The 23,450-nt window shown below is 43.7% G+C and overlaps 1 protein-coding gene across 7 annotated transcripts in view; it reads left to right on the top strand.

The window, feature by feature from the left end:
* The window catches only part of Dnah9 (dynein axonemal heavy chain 9), a 337,403-nt gene that overhangs the window by 101,929 nt on the left and 212,024 nt on the right, over window positions 1-23,450 (top strand). For all 7 annotated transcript variants that reach the window (XR_005878261.1, XM_040748879.1, XM_040748878.1 and 4 more), the window contains 3 exons: window positions 4,879-5,035; window positions 13,131-13,235; window positions 22,732-22,889. Coding sequence is in view for 6 of the 7 variants with exons in the window: in XM_040748879.1 (XP_040604813.1) it covers window positions 4,879-5,035; window positions 13,131-13,235; window positions 22,732-22,889 (420 nt within the window). In the remaining variant the exon portion in view is untranslated. The remainder of the gene's footprint in view (window positions 1-4,878; window positions 5,036-13,130; window positions 13,236-22,731; window positions 22,890-23,450) is intronic.

Here is a 23,450-nt window from a genome sequence, read left to right as displayed (position 1 = left end):
TTGAAAGGAGGATTTCCTGCAAATATTGGTGAATATTGACCTCATTTTGCACATTAGATGTCTTTCTGACAGTGTATGTACTTGAATATTTACGTAAGTCCCCCTTTCTCATTGACTTCCATTATTTTCTCAAGAAATGGTTTACCCAGAAGAAATAAAATTATTCTCCACATTGGAAGTCACATTTTAGAGAGCATTCAGCCTTCAATTGTGTGTGGCATCGGGACATTTAATTCGCTTCTGCCAGAGGAATTAATCAAACGGACAATTGATCCATACAACCTTTGCACATTCATTAAAAGCACACCCGTGTACAGTACATCTGACTGATTGTGCCTGTGTCTTTGGAATTTCCCACTGCTGGGATGGGACTTGAATATGTAAGTAGGCTCTGTGGCTGTCACAGGACTTAGGTACAGCACTAAATTGAAGAACCAAATGGAAATGTTTTCTCAGGCTGAACAAAAGCAATTCTTCTAGGTTGTCCCTTAGCCTTGGGTAAGCTCTTTCCACCCCCTCCCAGTCCCTCCCCTCCCCTTCACACACAAATGCCTCTATCTGCCCTGTGCTATATTAAGTAGTTTTAATCAACTGCTTATCAATTTTGAGCACCTCCTAATTTCTCTGGAAAAAGTACAAGTAGGTGAGATATAATTGATGCAAGAGTCTTTGAAGGTGGTTTGCTGGACAAGGACAGAGCCAGCAAGTATCTGTAAGTTTTCCTTCTGTGTTTCTGTTAGAGGAAATCTGAAAACCTTAGTCACTGAAGAAGAAAAGCCAAGTCACCCAGGGTGGGTCGTATGACATTTGAAGGCAGAAACAGAAATCATATTATGATCTGTTACAAGACATGGGAGACATTACATTTTACTTATCACAGTGTTTTACATAGCTCTTCTCTGGACATGGGAGCCATTGCTGTCTTCATCAGAGATGTTTAACCACCTGCAAGAGACCCGCAGGTTGGGGCTGGAGGGATGCTCTGCAGTTAAGAGCACTGTCTGCTCTTCCAGAGGACCAGGGTTCAATTCCCAGCACCCACATGGCAGTTCACAACTATCTGTAACTAAAGATCCATGGGATCTGACACACTCACACAAACATGCATGCCAGCTAAACACCAATGCACATAAAAAATAAAATAAAAAAGCAAATTGTTAAAGAGAGAGAGAGAGAGAGAGAGAGAGAGAGAGAGAGAGAGAGACCCACAGGCTCTGTTCTGTTAGTATTGTATCCTTGCTCTACCTCCAGTGGTTCTGCCTCAATTGCCCATGGCCTCTGGAGGTGACAGAGCATATAGATTGTAGAAGGTCAACTTAAGGGGAAGACTCCATCTATGCAGCTACTGGAAATTGTTATCCATGTTGAAGTGAGACTCTTGGGTGGCTAGGCTCCTGTAACTAACACCTCATCGATGCTTTCTAAGTTAGCCCAATAAATACATTGGTTTGCCAAGTGGGATGTTAGTGACATTGTAAGTGATATGTCTTTGGAGGCTCTTCTGTAGTATGGAGACATTTGTTCACATTTCCCTGTCTAAACTTCATGTAATAACTGCATGTATATTCTCTGGGGATTCTTCTAAAACCCTCATGAGTTGACTCACAGATTGCTTGCAAGTGTTGCATAATGTATGTAATGCAACTATGCAAAGGGATGGGAGCTTTGGAGTTATTACTGAGCTTCTCTGTTAATGATGAAGCCTCATGAACTCTGTAAATATTCCTCTGAGATTCTCTTTGAATTTCCTCTAAGATACTATGGAAAAAGATAACCCAATGATACATACTTGCACAATATCATCTGCAAATGTGTGTGCACACAAACACATATGGGTGTGTGCCCATGGAGGACAGAAAAGGGTGTCAAGTCCCCTGGAGCTGGAGTTACAAGTGGCTATAAGTCACATGACATGACATGACATGATGCAGGTGTTGGCACCCTAACTCTGATCCTCTGGAAGAGCAGCAGGTTTTCTTAACTACTGAGCCATTTCTCCAGCTCCCTGGCTGGACACAGTTTCCAGGTTTGTGAAATACTTCCATTGGTTTAAAAGTTGGTTTAATTTGTCCAATATGCTATCCATTGTACCACAGAGCCAAGTAAAAGATGGTTTAATTTGACCTTGTATCCTTGATGGTGTTTGTAATTGTTACTGATCACAGCCATCGTGGCCGTGTGAAAGGTTATCTCACACAGGCTATAGTTTGCATTTTTCAATTGTGTAAATGTCAAGCAACTTTTATCATGTGCTGTGTACTGTTCAAGTTTTCTTCTTTGGTATTATAACATCCGTTTGTGGAACTGTGATAATTATATACATTACATATACAGTTGCAGACAGGATATCCTAGTCTATGGTGAATCTTTTCTTTTTCTTCATGGCATCTTTTGAAGTACAAATGTCTTGCATTTTGATGCAGTTCAATGCATCAATTTATCAACATTACTGCTTTGGGTGTTACATTCTTTGCTTGACTTGATATATCTTAATTTTCTTTTCTTTTATGAGTATGGGAATTTTCACATATTTAGCTTTCATTTTGCCCAAGTATGTTACTTACAAGTATTTTGGGTTTTCTAAGTTACTTCTAGCATTTCTTTTCATATGTGAGAACAGAAATCAGCAATTCACAGTCATTACCACTCAAGTCTAGTCACAGGCATGCTGCTCCTTATGCTAGAGAGATTGCCTCAGGGACAGATGGGGCATTTGTGTCATTTCTTCCCATCACATTTTGATAAAGACACTTCCTAGTTAGTATAAACAAAGACAATGATGTGCCCAAATGGGGAAGGACCTTAGAAACAAAACAGACCCAAAATTTTGGTAAACATAAGCTATTAAAATGCAAATATTATAATGTAAAAGTAACCAATTTGTTCTAGATTGAAGTGGCTGCCATTTTTTCTTCCCTTAATGCCACCTCTTATGTTGAGCTTGGGACCTATCAAAAACTCTGGCCCCTTTAATGGACCACCCTCTAACTACATTCCTCTAATTCTCTGTGAGTACTGGTGCTGGAGATCAGTTTTGTATTTGTCTTTCTGAAGATTGACTTTATCATATCTAACACATCATTTTAATATCTTATCAATAATTTCATACGGTGTATTTTGATCATATTTACCTCCACTCTTCCCAGACCCACTCCTCACCTCCCTAACCCACTCCCAGCTTTGTGACTTAAAAAACAAACAAACACGCTGAATACATTTTATGCTGCCCATATCCTCATGGGGATGGGGCATCATTTTTAATTGCTAAAATTGTTTAGAAACGTAGCCCTGGCTAAAATAAGTGGGTCACAAAACAAAAAGATATGAGTAGGAAAAGGGGGCTGTTGTAAGAAATGGGAGAGGACAAGGATGAGAAAGAACGACAAGAGAAGATGGGATGAAAGTAAATAGAACACACTATGTGCATGTGTGAAATTGCCAACGAACAAGCTTAACCAATAAAAATGCTTTGTTTACCTTCTACATGACAAATTGTTTCTTAATTCAAGGTACAGATAAAGATATTATTGAACATTGGGACAGCTTAGTCCTGGGCATGTTGCTTGAGGCTTCCCTTCAAGTAGACATCTCTTTATCAGTTTGATTCCTTAGTTTTCAGCACTGTAAAACCCCTCTTTGGGTGTGGATGGAAATGGTGACTACACTGAGGTCATTTCTACAATTGTGTTTCATTCTGTGGCCGGTTAGTCAGCTTTCTGTCACTGTGATAAAAAAAAAAACTAAGAAAGTCAACCTGAGAGAAGGACTTGTTTTTGCTTCTTGTTGCAGAGGTTTTAATCCTCAATCATTTGGTCATGATGCTTTGGGCCTGTGATGGCACAGTGCATCATGGTGGAGGAGCGTGGTAGACAAGGCTTAGGCATCTCATGATGGGTGCATCATGGTGGAGGAGCGTGATAGACAAGGCTGAGGCACTCCCAGCTACATACTGCAGGCTTCTAGGATTATAGGTGTGTGTCACAAAGACCCAGACTTTGCATGGATGCTGAGGATTTGAACTCGGGTCCTCATGCTTGACCAGTACAAGCACTTTACCCACTGAGCCCTCTCTCCAACCCCACTAGAAACAATTATAAATTTGCCTTTGTTCTATTGTTATTAATGAAGATATTAACAGGAATATAGATTGGATGATTATTTGTTCACTCATGGAGTCATTCATGTGTTTTTAAAAGAGTTATTAAAATCTTACATGTGCCTGTAACTGTGCTGGGTTCTTAAGGTAAAACAATGAACAAGAAAGTTGTGCTTCCTAGCCCTTGCAAACTTATATGTGAGAGATCTGTGTGATATATGTGATGGGCATTAGGGTGATGCATAGTGAAATAGGAGATCAGCTGAACAGCTTCTTCCTACTCATCCCAGTCCTGGGACTGGGATTGCTTAGTACATGGATTAATGTCAGTTCCTGACCAGGAGTTACCAGCCAATAGCTAACCAGATGGAAAAGGGATATCATCTAAGACTCAAACTGGTTGCCTGGGTGTGGAGGAGAAAGGACCAACACAGTCTCAGAGCACCTGAAAAGTGAGTGTTGCTCTACCCAGCTTGTTGTTAGTGTGCTTGGGGAGAGACAAGGAACACCAAAGCAATGAGAAAAGAAGCTAGAGGAGGAGGCATGGTCAAGGTCAAGACAAGCTATCAAAGGAGACATCATGCCCTACAGAGAGGCAGCCATGACCTGGCTGTTCTCTGGGAAGTTCAGGCTCTATGAGGAAAGACAGGGGCTGTTCTGGGTTTTATTTCCTTTGTGGACACTAAGCCAGGCCTATCTATCCTTGAGCTTCTATCTCTCTGACACCCAACAAGAGCATCTTTGGCACAGATAATGGCATTTGCCCTCCTTTGTTTTGGCAGGTGCTACATCACTCTCACTCAGTCTCTGCACTTGACCATGAGTGGGGCTCCATCAGGACCTGCAGGCACAGGCAAGACAGAGACCACCAAGGACCTGGGCCGGGCACTGGGCATCATGGTCTATGTGTTTAACTGCTCAGAGCAGATGGACTACAAGGTACATTTCACTCAGTTGCTAGAGAAACTGGGATGTGGGTGTTAACTGAGATAAGGTACATGGTTGATCCATTCTTTGTTGGTCCCACTCCCCTAGGAGATGCAGAGTCCAGACAAGAGCTTTCTCCTTATTCTTTCACAGTAGAATTAAGGATGCTTTAATCCTTGTTGGCCTCCTGTCAACCTCTTGTGTAACCCAGAGGCACAGCCCCATACATTCTGACTTTGCTAATGAACTTTGTGAAAAGCTGGATTATTTGACATAGGTGGATTATTTGACATGGTTGCCTTTCTTCTGTCACAGGTGAAATGATGATGCTGAACAAACCCCCAAAGTTCTAAATTTACTGATGGGTCAGATAGGGTAGAAAGGTTCTTGAGTAGCTGTGATCACAATGCTTGTCTCCAGGTGACAGTTTTATTTGTGTTCCTCTGTACAGGGGGCATTCCCCTAGGATAGTATACAAGGGCATATGAGGGCATAGGAAGAACTAGCCACTTCCAGCTATAAGAGACACCAGCAGATAGGCAACGTGAAGCCCATGCACTTCATCCTAGAACTTTTCAAACAACCAATGTGCTCCAGGTTGTGTTGTGAAGAAAAGCCAGAGAAACAAAAGACCCACGAGGTCACTTCCAGCTACAGACACTCTGCTCACAATTGAATAAAAGCTCATTTTAAAGATGTGTAATAACGACTTGCCCTCATGCCTCCTTTCTGGTGTTTTCTCATAGTATATGTTTTTAATAAGATGCCTTATGTTTCTCTTGTAAGCAGAATAAACAGATAGTGTGTAAGTTTTAGAGTAGAAAAACAAGGTTCTCTAAATAAATCAAATAAAATTTCATGTTGCAAAATACACTTAATGTAGAAATGATTTTAGAAATTATAGATACTGAATTATGATTCTTCAGATGACACTCTTTTTCTAGAACTGGGACGGGTTACTTTAGTATAAATCCTTCCTGTGTACAAGTCAGAGTCATGGGAAGCCATGTTTTCTCATAGCAAACAAACAGAGGGGGCATTCAGACCTGAATCCAGTCCTTCCCAGAGCCATAGCTTCTAAATTTGAGTGCAGCTGTTTTTATTGATGAATAAATTAAGACAATGTTTCTTTTCAAGGATGGAAGACAATTTTTTCCCTTTAAAGAAATAAACTAAGCCTTAAGCTTTTGAGCTTCTAGATTCTTCTATAGTTTTTTTTCTTTTATAGTTAATTATTGGCAGCATTGCTGAAGTAAGTAAGTCTCCCATGGGGAACGTTCTGGAAGACATAGTCATTTGGATGTAGAAGGCATGTGTTATTGTGACAGGAAATTAGCAGATTCCTTCAAAGTCAAACTAAACACAGCAAATAGGAAGAGTGGAGTTGACTTCAGGGCTAGAGATTGCAAAGATTGTTTATCACAGTTCTTTCAAAGTTAAGCAATTGTCCCTAACCCTGCCTATTCCTTTGAAAGTACACTGTAGAAGAGCATTTGTCCTTGGCTCACCTGGACTTTAAATAAAGTTTCAGTCTTTGAGTCCAAGCCAGACACAGACAAGAGCACTATCAATAGAAGTTTAATAACACCCCAGCATGAAGGCATTCACTTCCTGAGCCCCGAACTTCACTATAGCCAGAGTGCCTTGCTACACTGCTTCTGCAAGTCTTTCTCCTTTACTGTCCAGCTGTTCAGAAACTGTGTTCAATCATGGAACACTCCAGAAATAAAGTGCATTGATTTATTCGTTGCTGCCAATGCTCAGAATGCATGGGACATTTCAGGAAGATATCAAAATAAATGATGTTTTGTCCTGCAGAAGTTCTGTAGTAGATGCTCCAAAAGTATCCACAAGGGAGTTCCCACCAGGGAGTTTCCTAGGCACCCCAAGATGGGACTGGTTAGGATTCCAAAGAAAGAAACACAAAAACCTAGGGTGTCACTCAGTGGTAGAATGCTCACTTAGCAAGCAGAAATCCACAGGGCTCTCAGTTTGATCTCCAACACCCAAGGGAGCCCAGGAGGTGGGGGAAGGAATAAGGGGTGGAGGCAGTGAGGAAAGGAAGGAGGGAGGGAGGGAAGAAGGGAGGATCGACAGATGAACTAGGTGCTAAGCGGATCAGTATAAAGCACTTAATAGAGCAATGTGTGTAGTACTAAGACTGAGCTCTGAAGATGAACTGTGACAGGCTGGGATATTCTGTCTAGGAATGTCCTTAGTCAGGAGTCAGTATGTGTTGCTCATATGAGTTTTAAGGAATTTTCTTCAGGACTGGGTCCAGTTTCTTTAAGTGGTTTGGGAAACAACCTAAATGTCTTTACCGGTGTCTAGGAATATGTAAGACTCCTGTTTAAACTCAAGACTGCTGGAATAACCTGCAGCCATCTGAGTCAAAAGTGGTCAGTGTACTATGGTTTTCAGTGAGGACACAGAAGGAAAGTGAGAGGACCCTGGAGGATCCTATGGATGATATAGATAGTTAGATAGGTAAAGAAGGAAGAGCGATAACTGAAATTGATATATACATAGATATAGACACATATCAAATATAGCCTATTCTATCTGAAGGAACAAGATGTTTATGGAATAATTAATAGAACTAATTTTTGCTGAAATACCACAGTCTTGGGTATGAATGAGTAACCTACAAACTCGAGGCCCTGGAATATTCTAGAACAGGGGGACAGACACACTGGTTTCTGGTGAGGAAACACATTGAGAAGCTCCTAAGACTCGAAGCTGTTTGATTCCTGGGATATGACACTTTAACACAACCTGGCCCATAGTCTGGCTTTGCAGCCAGGACCTAGTTCTAAACAGCCAGCATCCCTAACCCAGCCCTCATCAGCTTCATCCTTGAGCTTTTACCCCTAGAGCCTGGCTTGGGCGGGGAAAGAAAGGACCAAGAGCCAGGCATAGCATTCTGATGTGTTTGTTGTGACACAAACAATAATAGATTCTGTTTGCATTTCTCCAGAGTAGAGTCTAGAACCAAGCATGGCAGCTTTAGGGAGCATTGGGAGATGTGAGGAAGGTGATGGAATAAAGCACAAATGTCAGGGGCCAAGGGCCCTTCAATTGGTGGGCTGCAGAAAGACTTGCAGGCTTTAAAATAGCATAAGCATGAGAGGAGGCTGATGCTGGGAGCCTTATGAGCAGCCAGCTGGAAGAGAGACTGGAGAGGACTTTGCAACACTCTGGATAGAAAGAGAGAAAGCCCAAGTGTCAGGACACTGAAATAGGAAAAGAGGCTTAAGGAAATCAAAGCCAAATGATGATCTAGGAAACACAGGGAAGTAGCAGGTTGATGAAGCAAAGAGGCATTAGAGGGGAGGGCTAGGGCTCTAGTAGGTAGTGCTCCCATGTACCATGTACTTCTGTCCCAGGAATTCCATTGGGACACAAGTCCACTCAGCTCTATGTACCCATGTACAGGGCTTGGGAGATCCTAGAGCAGCAGAGAAATGTGGAAGAAAGGGAAAGTAGAAAGCCTAGAAAGCCAGTCAATGTCCCTAGACACAGCCAGTTAACACTGAGGAGATCTATAGGTCTTGCCAGGGATGGGATTTGACAAGCTGAATTCAACAACATCAGAATAAAGCCACAGGGCTTGTTAAAACACTGCAGTAGAGCTGAAATGGGTAAAATAGCACAGAGAAACTGTGTGCACAGAGTCTCTCAAGGGTTGCTTTTATTCAAGGTTTGCACATGGACTATCAGGCAGGGTTTCAATGACACAGTGTCCTGGAATAGTTGTAGTTGGGATTTACCATGGTTAGCAACAGCCTGGCTCTGAGGAAATGAAGATCGAGCCCCAGTTGGAAGTCACTCAGCACAACCACCTGTCCTAAGCTGACATCCACATTCTACAGTGAGGACGTGTTAAGACCAGCTCTTTCTGATGAGATAATGGCCGGGTTTGGAGGCAGAAGTGACCTTGCAAGCCCAGCTTGCTCAGAGGCTAGAGCAGCTCTGTTGTGAGGCTGTCTCAGCGCAGCCATTTTTTTTTACAGATCGGCATCTACACTTCCTATTACAGCAGCAATACTTTCCCCTTGACCTCAATATAGAGGCCACTGCAGAAATGCCCAATGGCATTGAAGCTGAGAGCATTTAGAATGATTTCTGAATCTCAGGAGGCTCAGCCTCCTGTAAGAGTTATGACTGTTTCTCAAGGCTCCTGATTCCCTCAGCTTCCCACGTGTCATTCTTCCACTTCTCCCACCCCTCATCTCCTGGGGGTGGTGCCTATCTCCTGTGCTGTTCCTCTTCCAGAGTGTCCATCTCAAGATGTCCTCTGGTACCTCTGTGTCTGCTCCCATCTTCGCCCACATCCTGGTTCTGGCTCTTTACATATGGGCCGTCTGGTATAGAGGGTCTTACTCCACCTTGGGAGGTTCCTGCAACTCTTCCCTGCCATGTCCTTCGTCCCATTTCTAAGGTGGAATCTCAGTCATCCAGCCTGTGTGTACCCTCACTTCCCCAGTGCAGATCAGTCATCAGTATGGATTCCCTCTCAGCATCCTCCACTTTCAGCCTTTTGTCATGACCAGTCTTTATTCCCGTCCAGAAGCTTGACCTCATGGCCAGGTGATGCCACTATTAGATAATAACGCCGAAAGATGTGTACAGTGAGCAAGCAGCATGTTGTGGGTTCTGCTGTTGGTCCTCAGAGGATGATGGGTTAGGGCATGTATCTACATAAGAAATTCTCTTTAAGGTTTTATGTATTGTCTACAGTTCATAGAAGGGATACACAACTTTAAAAGCTTTCAAATCCCTGTTAGGCATAGGATTTGGCTCCTGAATTTCTAACTTAGGATTTGTGATGCTTAATTGGTTGATATAGATGCATACACACCTACATGCACATATATACATTAGAAGGATGATGAGTAGGTGAATGGGTAGATAGAGACAATAGGTAAGTGGGTAGATAGACAGACAGACAGACAGACAGACAGACAGACAGACAGACAGATAGAGTCTCTACCTATAGGAATATATCAGAATAAAACCCAATGCCTGGAATTACCTCGCCCTCCTGGAGACATGCTTAAGGACTGCCTCTAAGACTGCTGTATCATCCTTCTCCTGACCACAGTGTAACTCTCTCTCCATTTGGCATGTGTGTTGTTGTTTGCTGTCTTCTTTCCTCACAGGAATATCAGCCCCAGAAAGGTCTTTCTTTTCTATCCTGTGTACCACTGATTTCCCATGTTCCAGAACATTCTCTAGCAGACAATACCTGCTCAACTAATATTTGTTGGATGAATAGATGAGAAGAAAGACATGTTTTTGCCTTATCTTGTTAATACTTTGTAGAGCATTACCAAATGTTCTATATACTCTATACCCCCATATACTCTCCCTTCCTCACACATAATTCCCCCTGCCCCATTATTAAATTGTAGGTGTACTGGGTAGTTTTATTTCAACTTGACACAGGTAGAGTCATCAGAGAGGAGGAAGACCCAACTGAGAAAATATCTCCATAAGATCAGGCTATAGGCAAGTCCATAGGGCATTTTCTTAATTATTGTTTGATGTGGGAGGGCCTATCCTATTGTGGGTGGGGCCACCGTTGGGATGATGGTCCTGGATGTTATAAGAAAGCAGGTTGTGCAAGACATGAGAGCAAGCCAGTAAGCAATGCTCCTCCATGACCTCTGCATCAGCTCCTGCTTCTAAGTTCCTGACCTCACTTCCTTTAATGATAAACAGTGATGTAGAACTATAAGCCAAATAAATCTGTTTCTCCCCAATTTCCTGTTGGTCATGGTGTTACATCACAACAATAGGAACACTAAGACAATAGGCTAGTTTAGCATATGCAGTGCCAATATGCTGTTCTAAACTAAAGTCCAAGACTATGTTGAGGTTCACTGTTTGGAAGAATGATAGAATATATAGTTCTACAGGTGTAGGAAAGTGTATAATGTCATCTACCCAATGTCACCAAACCAGACACAGTAGTTTCTCCACCTAGCATTGCCTCTGTTCCTGGCAACTGCTGATCTTCTTGGTTCCCCTTTGTTCACATTTTCCACATGAGTTTGAGTGTTCTGGGGTTTAACATGATGTGGGATGTATTTTCCCTCCCTGTGCCCTACATCTAACCTTGCCTAGGTAGATGTCTGACTGAGTTTGACAAAATGTTGCCTTAATCATCATCTCTCATGCAAACCTCTGGAGACTCCTTGTAATAATTCAAGGCTTTCTGTTCCTCAGACTGTCTTTAGTAATCAATTTTCCAGCCCAAATGGTACCTTTACTTTTCTCTGGGCACATTGTTATTTTACTCATTTTTCTTCCATAATCTTTTATCCTCCTAGAAAGCTCCCCCTCCCTGTCACATAGACACAAGCGAGAACTGCAGAGTGTATGCTGAAGGATCTTGTTCTGGGAGCTAGGTACTCGGGTGTCTGCCTGCCTCCTTTTGTTTCCTCCCTATGCCCATTGTGTTAGAGAATATTATGAGAAAATTGGAAGTTATGTGAGGAAAAGGGAACCTTAGCCACATAAAAAATGAATCTTGTTGCAGACATTTAAAGTGTGTGTATACATATGTGTATGTATACATGTGCATGTGTGTGCGTGGGGAGAAAAAGAGAAAGGGAGGGAGAGAGAAACAGGTAGATAGACACTGAAACAGAGAACTAGAAAGAGGCACATAGAGAGATATTCTTTCATACATTTGGCTAATGCATGCTCTATTACTTACCTGCCCTCACGACTCAACAGTATATATTTATAGGTTATGGAATGTAGTTTTTCCACAGATTTCTTAACAACACAATCCTTTTCTCAGGGAACACCTGGTGTTCCCCAAAATACATCTTGCAGTGTGCTATTGTTCTGCCATCCTGTCTTCACTGATCACACTGGAGCACTGTGACCCACTCCTCTCTGTCTCTGTGACAGTGTAATCTGCAGTGTCCACTAGAACCAATACTTCTATAGTAGAAATTCCCTTGTGTTTGTGTACTTTATTGCCAGCACCTTCCTAAAAGTTCTTGGAGGGGCTGTGTCTAGCACGGAGTCTTATGCACACAACTAATCATTTTTTAAGACACCACAAAAAAACCCACAGAGACCAAAGTGACAATCAGGGACCTTTGCTTATATGTTACAGTTGTGTAGCTTGGTCTTCTTGTAGGACTCCTAACAAACAGTGGGAGCAGGGACTGTCTCTGACTCTGTTGCCTCCTTTAGGGATCCTTTCTTTCCTACCAGGTTACCTTGTCCAGCCTTAGTAGAAGAGGACGTGCTGAGTCTTACTACAACTTGATATATCATGGCTGGTTGACATCCATGGGAGGCCTGCCCTTTTCTGAAGAGAAATGGAGGAAGAGTGGAAGGGGGGGGAAAGAGGGAAGTGGGAAAGATTGGGAAGAGAGAAGGGAGGTGAAACTGAGGCTGGGATGTAAAAAACAAGTAACAAATATAAATAAATAAATAAATAAATAAATAAATGGAATGACCCCTGGATGAATGTCAGGACTCCCACAAATGCAATACCCCAGCATTTTAGAGGCAAAGGCATCCAGCACCTACACATTACCATTAATGCGTAGCTCACTAGTCCCCCTTTAATTCAGAGTTCCTTTTCATTTCAGGATAGAAATACATTCTTCTCTTTGCAATTCTTTTCTTGCTCTCTTGGCAAAATTTTCCCATAACTTGTTTCTGCAACTGTTGTCAGTTCCTGACATTTCCAGCTCCACACATCTGGGAGACCTGAGTGTCTGGGCATGGATTGAAAATACACCCATTAGCTGCCCATTAGCGTATGCCAGAGCGTGAACAGAAGCCTGTCTATCTATGTGATATAAGAAAAGCTATCTTTTATTCATTTTCTGGGACTTTGAAAGTTATAGCCTGCTCAGGAAGAAACCCTGATGGCATCTTAAAGGGATTTTTCACAACAGCATCTTGGAAAGCATGTTTGATCCCATGACACATGTTGTCACCCATCACCTTCAAAAACTTAATTGTTCCTGAGATTACAATGCAAGTTTCAGGGGACCAGATGTGTCCATGATAAAGAAAATGACTGTGGCTCTAAGACAGTGTCATCATTTAATCCTTGTATGTTTCCTTGCAGTCCTGTGGCAACATCTACAAAGGCCTGGCTCAGACTGGCGCCTGGGGCTGTTTTGATGAGTTTAACCGAATCTCTGTGGAGGTCTTGTCGGTGGTGGCTGTACAGGTATGGGTCAGAAGGGTGTGGGAGTCTTGCAGTTTTCATGACTGGCCCTGTGGAAGGCTACAGCCTGTTGTTTTCATTCTTCAGCATCATTTCCCCCTCTACTTGCCGTTCCATCCCCCTCTTCCATCCTTACAATAAGCATCCCCTATTACCCACCAAAGCATATCCTATTCTAACTAGAAGAGTCTCTTCCCCTGGGTGTAAAGCAGGGACATAAATTATCTATCCCACCTGCTTCCTAGAGGGGCACTAAGGGTCAGCCAAGGAGGTGGATCCCAGCTGCTAGGAGATGTCATGCTGTAAACCAGGGCTCTAGTCCCAGCTCTTGCATTTGCTATGGAGGTCCGGAAGCAGATCCCCACCTCTCTCAGCCTAAACCACTCATTTATGCCTAAGGCTGTGGTGTCCCTGGTCTTGAGTGAGTAGAAGTGCCTGCCTGAAAAAGACACATTTTCCTGACTTCAAAGATGGTTTGAAAAAGACACAATTCCTGACTTCAAAGATGTCTTGAGTTTTTGAGACAAATGTGAACACTTTCACTGTTCTAGAAGTGATCATAATATCCATACTACAGAATAAAACTGAGAGGTGTTATTTTAAAGCCAATCCTTAAATGCTGGCTGGAGAGGGTTTGAATTGAGGTCAGGGACCCATGGACAAAGAGAGGAGAACAGGAGGAGGGAAAGCAGAGGGTGCTAAGTCTCTCGTGCTAGACACTCTTCACATATCACCCTTCATTCTCCAGCGACTCTTCTGACATAACTACTACTTTACATGAAGAAAACATAGCAGGGAAGAAAAGGAAATTGTTCAAGGCACAGTGTTTCAAACTGACAAGAGGAGAATTTGAGCCCTGCTCCTCCATCCACATCATCAATATACACATGTGAATGGTCAGACAAGCAAGTTCAAACCAAATAAAAAAATTGATGTAAAAGCTTTCTGGTGCAGGTGACAAGGAGCCCTGAGGATTCCACAGGAGAGTTCGCCTGTGTTTGGCAGCAGTTTTAAAGAGCTGGGTAAAGGAAAGTTCCTTGCCTGAGATCAAGGCAGAGGACTTTCCCAGGCATCCTTGTTGAGCTGCAAAGACTCGGGTACCCTTGCACCTCCCTGTCTCCATTGCCAGGCCCTTTCCCTGTGCCCCTCCCTGTAAGCTGAGCATCCTCATTTCCACCAAGGACTGACTGGTTGCAGGGATCCTCTTCCACCCTTCTTCCCCAAGGTGAGGCCTCTATGGATCACTATATGCAATTATTGGACAATGCTGTGCCTACTGCTCCAGGTTTCTGCCCATATACCATATAGTCAAAGACAGCGGAAGTCGCCTCCCTTTTGGTTTATTTCCAAAGCATTGTGCACAGAGAATTGTAAAAGGGGCAAAAAAGGACGAGGGAAGAGAAGAGAAGCAGAGAGGAAGAGGGGGAGGGGAAAGGAGACGAAAGGGAAGCAATGGAAGAAAAAGAAGCAGAGGGGAAGGGCGGAAAGAGGATGGAGGAGAGGAGAGGGAAGGGGAGGGGAGGGAGTCTACGGTCCCTGGAAATCTGTGGAATTCTTTCAGCCTCTAAAAGGATAGGGAAAACACTCAATGGTGCTAAATACTCCTTTTCTTTGGCAAAAGCATGGAGTGGAGGGAGGGTTGGCCGAACAGGGGACATCAGGCAGGTTAACCTTGTGGAAGAAACTGGCCGAGGCAGCATTGTCCCCTTCACTGGACTGAGTGCCCTGGCAGGAGCCAGTCTCTGTCTACATCACCCCCAGCTGTCACCCCTCTCATCCAGCATGCTGTCCCTGTCACTGGAAGCTAAATGTGGAGCTGAAGCAACTGCAGGGATAGAAAGTGGTGGCCCCTGTACCAGCTGTTCTTTCAGAGCCCCCCACCCCCAGGCTTCAGCTGCCACTGGGAGCCAGGGACCATCAAGGGACTCTCACGGGTCCTTCGCTTGCCTGCTCCTTAGTGGTCAGTCCTCTTGGCTCTCTTACCTGACAAAGGCTACGCTACAGACACTGGCCCTTGTCCCGACTGTCCCTAAGTGAAGATTCCCCAGAGTGAGGTATAGTTTCCCCTTCCTTAGATTTGCTCTTCTCAGTAGGAGTTAGTGACAGTGACGGTGGGGGGAGTGAGGCCCAAGCAGTGATCTAAACACTGCCTTGCGCTGACATTTGTGATCTGCCTTGGCTTGGTGTGTTGATTATGCAGATTTCTGTGGTCTAGAATTGGCATGACTTGACAGGGCCTAGGGAGGTAGTATTTCCATCAGGAAACTGGAGCTAGGAATGTGGGCCAATGGTAGAGTGCTTGCCTAACAACCATAAAATCCCAGGTTTAATCCCCATAACTGTTCCTCCAAAAGCCTACAGTTCATGGCACTGATTCATTCTACGCAGGAAGGCTTGTTTCTCTGGAAAGTCAATGGTTAAACATTTATCAACACACCTCTGTCTTGTATAGATGGGAGTCTCGCATTACCTAACCTGAAACTGAATATTCATATTTTTGCAGGAAATTATATTTGTCTTTTGTTTGTGATAATAGTGAAATTCCTGAAGTTGTACAGTTGGACTGCACATAAAGAAAAAAATTATTTTGGATCACACTCTTGAACTTTTTTTTTCATTTTTCAAGATATGGTTTCTCTGTGTAACAGCCCTGGCTGTCCTGGAACTAGCTCTGTAGATCAAGCTGGTCTTGAACTCACTGAGATCCACCTGCTTCTGCCTCCCAAGTGCTAGGATTAAAAGCATGTGCCACCACCACCTGGCACACTCCTGGACTTTCAAAGACACACATCTGGCAATGACTTCTTACTGTCAAACCACAGGATTCAATCATGAGGCCTACCCAATGATCTTGTCTAAACATAGCCACCTGCCAAAAATTAAATCTCTGGATACCATAGCTGGATCAAGTTCCCACCCTCTCATGTCTCATAATGGAATCAATCACTCTGTGGACTATGGGGTCTGATCCCTTCCTAAGTAGCTTGTGTAGAGTAAACAAACCCTTCTTGAGGCCCTGGTTCCAGCCCATGAGTGGCTCCAAAAATCTGGGGAGAAGCTGTCTTTTCTCTGCAGTGCCCACTGTGAATGTCTCCATTTCATTTCACTGCACCATGTTCTTGGAGCTTCTCTTCCTACTTCTCCCACCACAGGCATCTGTCTTCTTATCCCTTTGCCTACTGTCCTGTTATTTTTACTTATCTGTGTGTCTTCCTGTCATCTCTACATTCATGATTTCTGTTCCCTCTCCTCTGGCTGCTCGCCACAGTGTTTAGAGGACATCTCTTGTTCTTAGCAGCTAGGTATTACATTTCCAATTCCACTAAGTCCAGAGCCACTCAATATGCATAATTCCATTGATCCTAGGGTTATGGTTAGTGCTAGGGGCTTGCCACAGGCTCTCTCCATGTGTGTCCCAAGGCATTTTTCCTAGCATGCCCCACAGAGAATTCATTGTATTAAACACAGTTCTTTGATGATAACATTATTTTTCAATGAGTTAATGTCTAAAACATTTAAATCAAAGATCTAAAGAACATAGGTGCTCAGGTGTTAGGGTAGCCATGGCAATGATGGCGATGACAGTGGTAACTGACGATAATGTAATGATGGTGGTAGTGATGGTGATGGTGGTGGTGTTTGTGGTAGCAGTAATGAAGGTAATGATGAACTTGGTAACAATATTGAAGGTAGTACTAATGGTAAGGTTGATGATAATGAAAGTGGTGATGATGATTGATGATGATGATAGTGGATACATGATGAGGATGAGCATGGTGCTGGTGATGATAATGATAATGGTGGTGGTGATGAATGGAATGCTGTTTTAGCAAATGAGGCAAATGATGGTGGTGGTAGGAATGATAATGAAGCTAGTGGAATTATGGTAGTGGTGACAGTGATGATGAGGTGAAGGGTAGAGATGATGATTGCTATGTCAGTGGTGATAATGATATTGAAGATTGTAGTGATGATGGTGGTGGTGATTATGAGGGCATGGTGATTACAATAATAGTGATGATGGTAAGAATGGCATAGTGGTTATAATGGTAATGATGATGAGGGTGGTGGTGATGATGATGACCATGGTAATGATGATGAGGAGGAGGAGGAAGAGGAGGACACAGTTATTACAATGGTAGTGGTGATAAAGGTGGTGGCAATAAAAATGATTTTTATTCTTGTCATTTTAATGTGACAGGAAATAGTGGGATCTAGATGGCTGTGACCCATGGGACAGGGGTAAAGGTCCATTCCTGCCTTGCACAAGTCTGAACTACCTATACTTTCACTATCCTCAGTTGGACCATCCCCAGGTTATCTTACCAACCCTGACCATTTACTAGCTATTGACAGTGTACCCATCAGCATTTGTCCACTTCTCAGGAGTCAGAAAATGGAATAACCTCATTTGGAAAGGTCACTACAGGGCTTCTCTATAAGATAAGTTCAACTTGAAATTCTCTGATGCTGCCACATTCTGGTCTAGGGACACACCCATAAAAGACAGTCGGGAGGAAGTAGTCTGACAACAGTTCAGGCAGAATTGGAGCTGGTAACATTTAAAATCATATAAGCATCCAAGGAGAAAATTGTTCTTAATTATTCACACAGCAATCCTGGCTGGCATATTGGTTTGGAAGCTGCACCAGCTGCTGACAGTTCTCTGACACCCTCCTCTTCTCTCCCCTCCCTCTCCTCTCCTCTTCTCTCTTTACCTTCTGTGCTTCTCATCCCAGGAACTTCTGTAGAAGTGATTATGCTCCAGTGTTTACATTGCTGGATATTTTCATGTCTCTGTCATATTGGTCAAGCAGAATTGCATACCCATTTGGGAAAATCCTCAGTTTGGCAATTGCAGGAGAAATTACTTGCTATTTTTAAAAAGCATTATACTACTTAATGCTTTTCAGAATCTCCTTGTTGTTGGCTCAGTCAGCTCTCTAGACTTTGGATTAGCTGAGCCTTGGGAAACATACCGCCAAGGTAACAACTCACCACCTTGAACCTGTAGCCCCTGCCCACCCCCCATATTCTTTGGTGTTCCCACTACTTGTGGTGCAGGCACTGATGGGAGCTGGGCTGAGGATGAAGCAGCTGAGCACCAGATCCAAGCCAGGTACGGCAGCAAACATCTAAAATCCCAGCTAAGACTGTGAGTTTGAGGCCAGCCTGAACTACATAGTGAGACCATGTCCCAAACAAACAAACAAACAAATAAGTAAATGTCAGAAGATGTATTAGCAAGGGACTTACAGAATGGTTTCAAGGACTCCAGGCAAGGAACAAATGCTCCATTCTCAGAGCCAAGAGAATGTCCCAAGTTGCACCCTCTGTAGAGGAGCAGATTATTTTTTTAAAAAATCACAGAACTGTGACAGAATGTACTAGGTGGTGATTGGGTTGTACTTCCTGAAGGCAGCAGATTCCAGCTTACCATTATTGTAGAATCCAGGCAGACTTTTAGTGATACATGGAATCTGGACAAAGGAGACATAAAATAATGACTGGAGATGGGCTACATCTCTAGACTAGAAGGAGTATGATAAAGGGGTGAGGAGAAGAAACAGAACATTCACACAGATTGGGTTAGCCTGTCACTTCCTTTTATTTTATCACCTGCAAAATGATAGAAGGATTTGGACATGCTGTCCACTATGACAGATTCAAGGACTAAGTGGGAAGACACAGGACATAACCTTCTGAGAGTGCCAGCTTCCAGGAAAGGTCTGTTGCAAAGGTTTGTCCTGTGCAGTGCAGAATATTGACCTTCCAGATGATTGCTGCATCCTTCCCTCCATGCTGCGAGAATATCTCTGGATGTCAAATACACCCATGGCGGGGGATGGGTGAAAATGATCCCAGTTGGGAACCATAGCATCTTCACAGCTTCCCATTTCTTTTTCTTGAATGGGTAATAGGAACTTTTCTTGTTTTGTAAGAAATGTTTCTAACGTAGAATAAACGTTGTTTTCAGAGCAAAACAAGTGACATATACATGAATACAAATAAACCTTGCAGAGACTGTCACCTAAGTGATAGCATCCTAGTAGTTACTCATTGTGGTAGTTATATGATAACCAAACTGCCTAGTGGGTTCTCAGAATATGCAGGGACATATGATCAGTTAACTGATGACAGACTGAGTCTGATGAGGTCATGCTTGAGCAGGGCCATGCCCCTTTGGGTGAAGTGACAAAACATATGTGCGTTGTCTCCTACTGCCTGCCTTTAAGGCTTGACCTGCCCTTCTTGGCAAACGTTCATTTTTCACCCTCACTTTCTTTGTCTGTTATCTTTTTACTTTGAGCCAATTTTAGATTCATATACAAGTTTCAAAAGCAGTACAGTTTCTCTTCATCCCTCCCTTAGTTTCCCCTGATGCTAACTTATAAACAGAATGGTTTTTTTAGCCACTATCTGCCTCACTTCTACCTCCATAAAATGAGGGTCTAAGGCTACCCATCTCAGGCTCCAGAGAACTGAGTGGGACACTTTCTGTAGAATGTTCAAAATAGTGCTTGGTACGGAATAGGGATTCAAAAAGTATTAAATGATGATGATGATGATTGTTCCTGGTGGCTTTAAAATTCCAGAATTAGAGAGGTGTGTGCAGAGTTGACTTGGTGGCCTCCACCAAGCAAAGCTTGCATTTTGCGTTTCTTTCTTCCTTTTCCTGTATACCTGTATTCTTCTTTGGCATTCCCAACCCTCGGGTCTTTATCCAGGCCCCTTGGATCCTGATTACCATCATTTCCCTGTGGTTGGTCCCAAGAATCTCAGTTGCTGCAGTAGCAGTAAGTCATAGCCAGTGGTGTCAGGCTAAGAGAAACACCTGACATCATAGAGGCTCCAGCCCCACTCACATCCCCCAGCCTGTTCAGTTATTTCCCTCAAGAGCCCCCTACAGAATTTTACACAAAAGCACAGCACAGATGCCTCCAATCCAAAGTACGTCATAAATTTCTGCTGAGTGTGGGTTTTCTGGGCTTCAGCCTTTGGGTAGAGTGCTGAGTCAGAACAAACAGCAGGAGGGTCCTAGGCTCTAACTTTGGCCTTTGCCCAAAGGTAGCACAGCATCTGGTAGATGCTAATTAAAGCTAATTAAACTTGCCTCCCTGACCCTAGCTGAGGAAGTGCTCTGTAGATTTTTCAGATGTTAGGACCAGGAAGGGAGGGAAGGAAGGAAGAAAGAAAGAAAGAAAGAAAGAAAGAAAGAAAGAAAGGAAGGAAGGAAGGAAGGAAGGAGGTAGGAAGGAAGGAAGGAAGGAAGGAAGGAAGGAAGGAAGGAAGGAAGGAAGGAAGGAGGGAGGGAGGGAAGGAAGGACCACCTAACTTGCAGTGATGGTAGCAAGGCTGAACAGCATTGTGCTGTGAGGCTGGCATGAATCAGCAGAGTTCTGCCTGGGTGGTCAGCATGCAGGGTGCTGGAAGCTGGCTCTGCCTGGATGGCATTGGTATTCTGCATGTAGAGAAGTCTCAGGTTCCCGCTAATTGCTGTGAGCAAATACATTCAGTTGTTAGAACTCTACTGCAGAAGAGCTGAATCCTAATTGCAGAACTGTCACATAGCCTGGCAATATTGTCCCTTTTCCTTTCTCTCCCACCTACACACACACACACACACACACACACACACACACACACACACACACACACACACACACAAACACACACCTCCATAGCCCTTGGCAGAATTGGGCTACCCTTGGTTTTTCTAGCAGCCATACTTGACAGACAGACAAGAGCCTCATTTCAAACCCTGCCCTGGTCCCAGCTTCAGGTTTTCCTTCCAAGTACCACATGAGGCTGGAAATTTCCAGAGACATTGCAGGATTTGACTGCTGGTATGTGCCTTTTGTCTTCTTCTATACTATAACTTATCATGTTTGCATGTATTTCAAAGCAGACTGTGGAAAACATACATGGTTGAGTTCCATTTCTGTCCCCCTCTCACTAGAGTTAACCCAGAATGGAGCTCTGACCAGGTCACACTAGTTAAATCAGGATTGGTGGAGGTGACCTGGAAATAACAGAGGAGCGGAACCTCTACATTAGCAGGGTGACCTTTCTCAGAATAATGGAAGGCAGCAGTCCGACTGTGTGCTGACGGTTAGGGCTGGGGGTGGGTGGAGAGGATGGGGTTTTGTACAGCAGAAACTGAAGCTTTGCTGGTAGAAGTTTCTATCCACAGGTCAGTTTCCCTGCATCTCAAAGCTGTAAATACCAGCAGGCTCCATGCTGACCTGTTAATCAGGAGTGGTCCTGTCCCTACTCTCCTGAAAAGCCTGTGAGGCTGAGAGCAATGTGTCAACCATCCTGAACCCAGATTCACACCTCAGCTCCTCTGAAGATTTGGGCTTAGCTGCCCTTTAAGGCTTCAGTTAACAAAATCCTCTGGCTTCATCAGAGGTGTTTAGGAAGTGGATTCCCTCTGAAAATGTCCCCTTTCAAGCCTTAGTTTACCTGTGCCATCCTGTCGCATACCACCCCTTCTCATAGCCTCAACTCTCCAGTGTGTGAAGGAAGTGTCATTCAGACTCTACCAGCGCATAATGTCACTCTGGACATGCAATCAGGGGAGAGATTGGGGAGCGGTGGCTTAAGCTGAGGCAATAAACACAGCTGCAGGAGGAGTGTTCACATTCCAAAGTTCTATGCTTGCGGCTGCTGTTTTTTTTTTTTTCTTCATGGATTTCATTATCCTTAGAATGAGCCTAAGGGTCAGGTGCTGGAATTCTTGCCATGGTGCCGTGGCCAAGAGCACATGCTCAAAAATCCCCAGACATGGGTTCAAATTCTGCTGCCTCGGAGTGGGGCTCTGAGACTGTGAGCAAACCTGTTCACCTCTCTGCTTGTTTTATCACAATGACATGGAAGCAATGTGTTGAAATGTTCAACTGTCTTGGTGAGGTTTGAGTGGCTTTCTGTGTATAAAAAGTTCTCAGGGCTAGGAATCAGGCCTGGGGGTACAGCACTGACATGTGCAAGGCCCAAATTTGATCCCCAGTACCAATCTCTCTCTCTCTCTCTCTCTCTCTCTCTCTCTCTCTCTCTCTCTCTCTCTCTCTCTCTCTCTCTCTCTCTCTCTCTGTGTCTGTCTGTCTCTGTCTCTGTCTGTCTGTCTGTCTGTCTCTCTCTCTCTCTCTCTCTCTCTCTCTCTCTCTCTCACACACACACACACACACACACACTAGCATTAGAGGTATTTTAGGTGCTACTACAAGGAACCCAGATTCCAAGTGAAAAAAACAATCACCTGTTTCCTGCCCACTCCCATCTTAGTAGCTCCAGCATGCCGAACGTTGATGAGGACAGCCAGATTTCCTTCAGACACATATTTAGTGGCCATCAGTAAAGGCTCCCAGCTGCAGGGACTGTGTCTGTCCTTCAATGCAGGGGCCACAGCACCATTGCCTGTGTTGTGTCTGGATTTCCAGCTTTAGCCACTGCCCACCACCTTAATGCTAGTGGTCATTTCCCTCTGATCTCCCACCAGGTGAAAAGCATCCAGGATGCGATCAGAGACAGGAAGCAGAGGTTCAGCTTCCTTGGGGAGGAGATTAGCCTGGATCCTTCTGTGGGCATCTTCATCACCATGAACCCTGGCTATGCTGGCCGCACAGAACTGCCAGAAAACCTCAAGGCCCTCTTCAGGTGGGTGGCAATGTGTCACCACACATGAATGCCTCAAAGACGAATTCCTTGTATTCTCCTACTGAAAATGTGGTTTATATATTAGAGGAAAGTCACAACATTAAGAGTAAATCTTTTTTTACCCATTGACATCCCACTGGAGAAAACTTTTTTATTTTTTTTGGTTTTACGAGACAGGGTTTCTCTGTATTGTTTTGGAGGCTGTCGGTCCAGCCTGGCCTTGAACTCACAGAGATCCGCCTGCCTCTGCCTCCCGAATGCTAGGATTAAAGGCGTGCGCCACCACTGCCCGGCCACTGGAGAAAACTTATTTTTCCTTTTGCCATTAGGTATCAGTTGTAAAGCCTCGGGTTCTAAGTGGAACCCTATGTTTACTTCATTCTCTGCAGGCTGGAACCTCCTCTGGCTTGAACCTGTGCAGAGCTTATGTGTGCTCCCACTGACTCATGAGTTCATATGTGTGTCATGAGCAAAATATAGGTGTGATAGATTTCATAAAAAGTATAAAAAGTTTTAAATTAAAAAAAACAAAAATAGATTGCTAAAGATCTACTGTTACTG

Source organism: Mesocricetus auratus, unplaced genomic scaffold (assembly GCF_017639785.1).
Source record: "Mesocricetus auratus isolate SY011 unplaced genomic scaffold, BCM_Maur_2.0 Super-Scaffold_100007, whole genome shotgun sequence".
NCBI classification, from domain to species: Eukaryota; Metazoa; Chordata; class Mammalia; order Rodentia; family Cricetidae; genus Mesocricetus; species Mesocricetus auratus.
The sequence above is the reverse complement of the archived record's forward strand: the minus strand, read 5'-3'. Positions and strand labels throughout refer to the sequence as shown.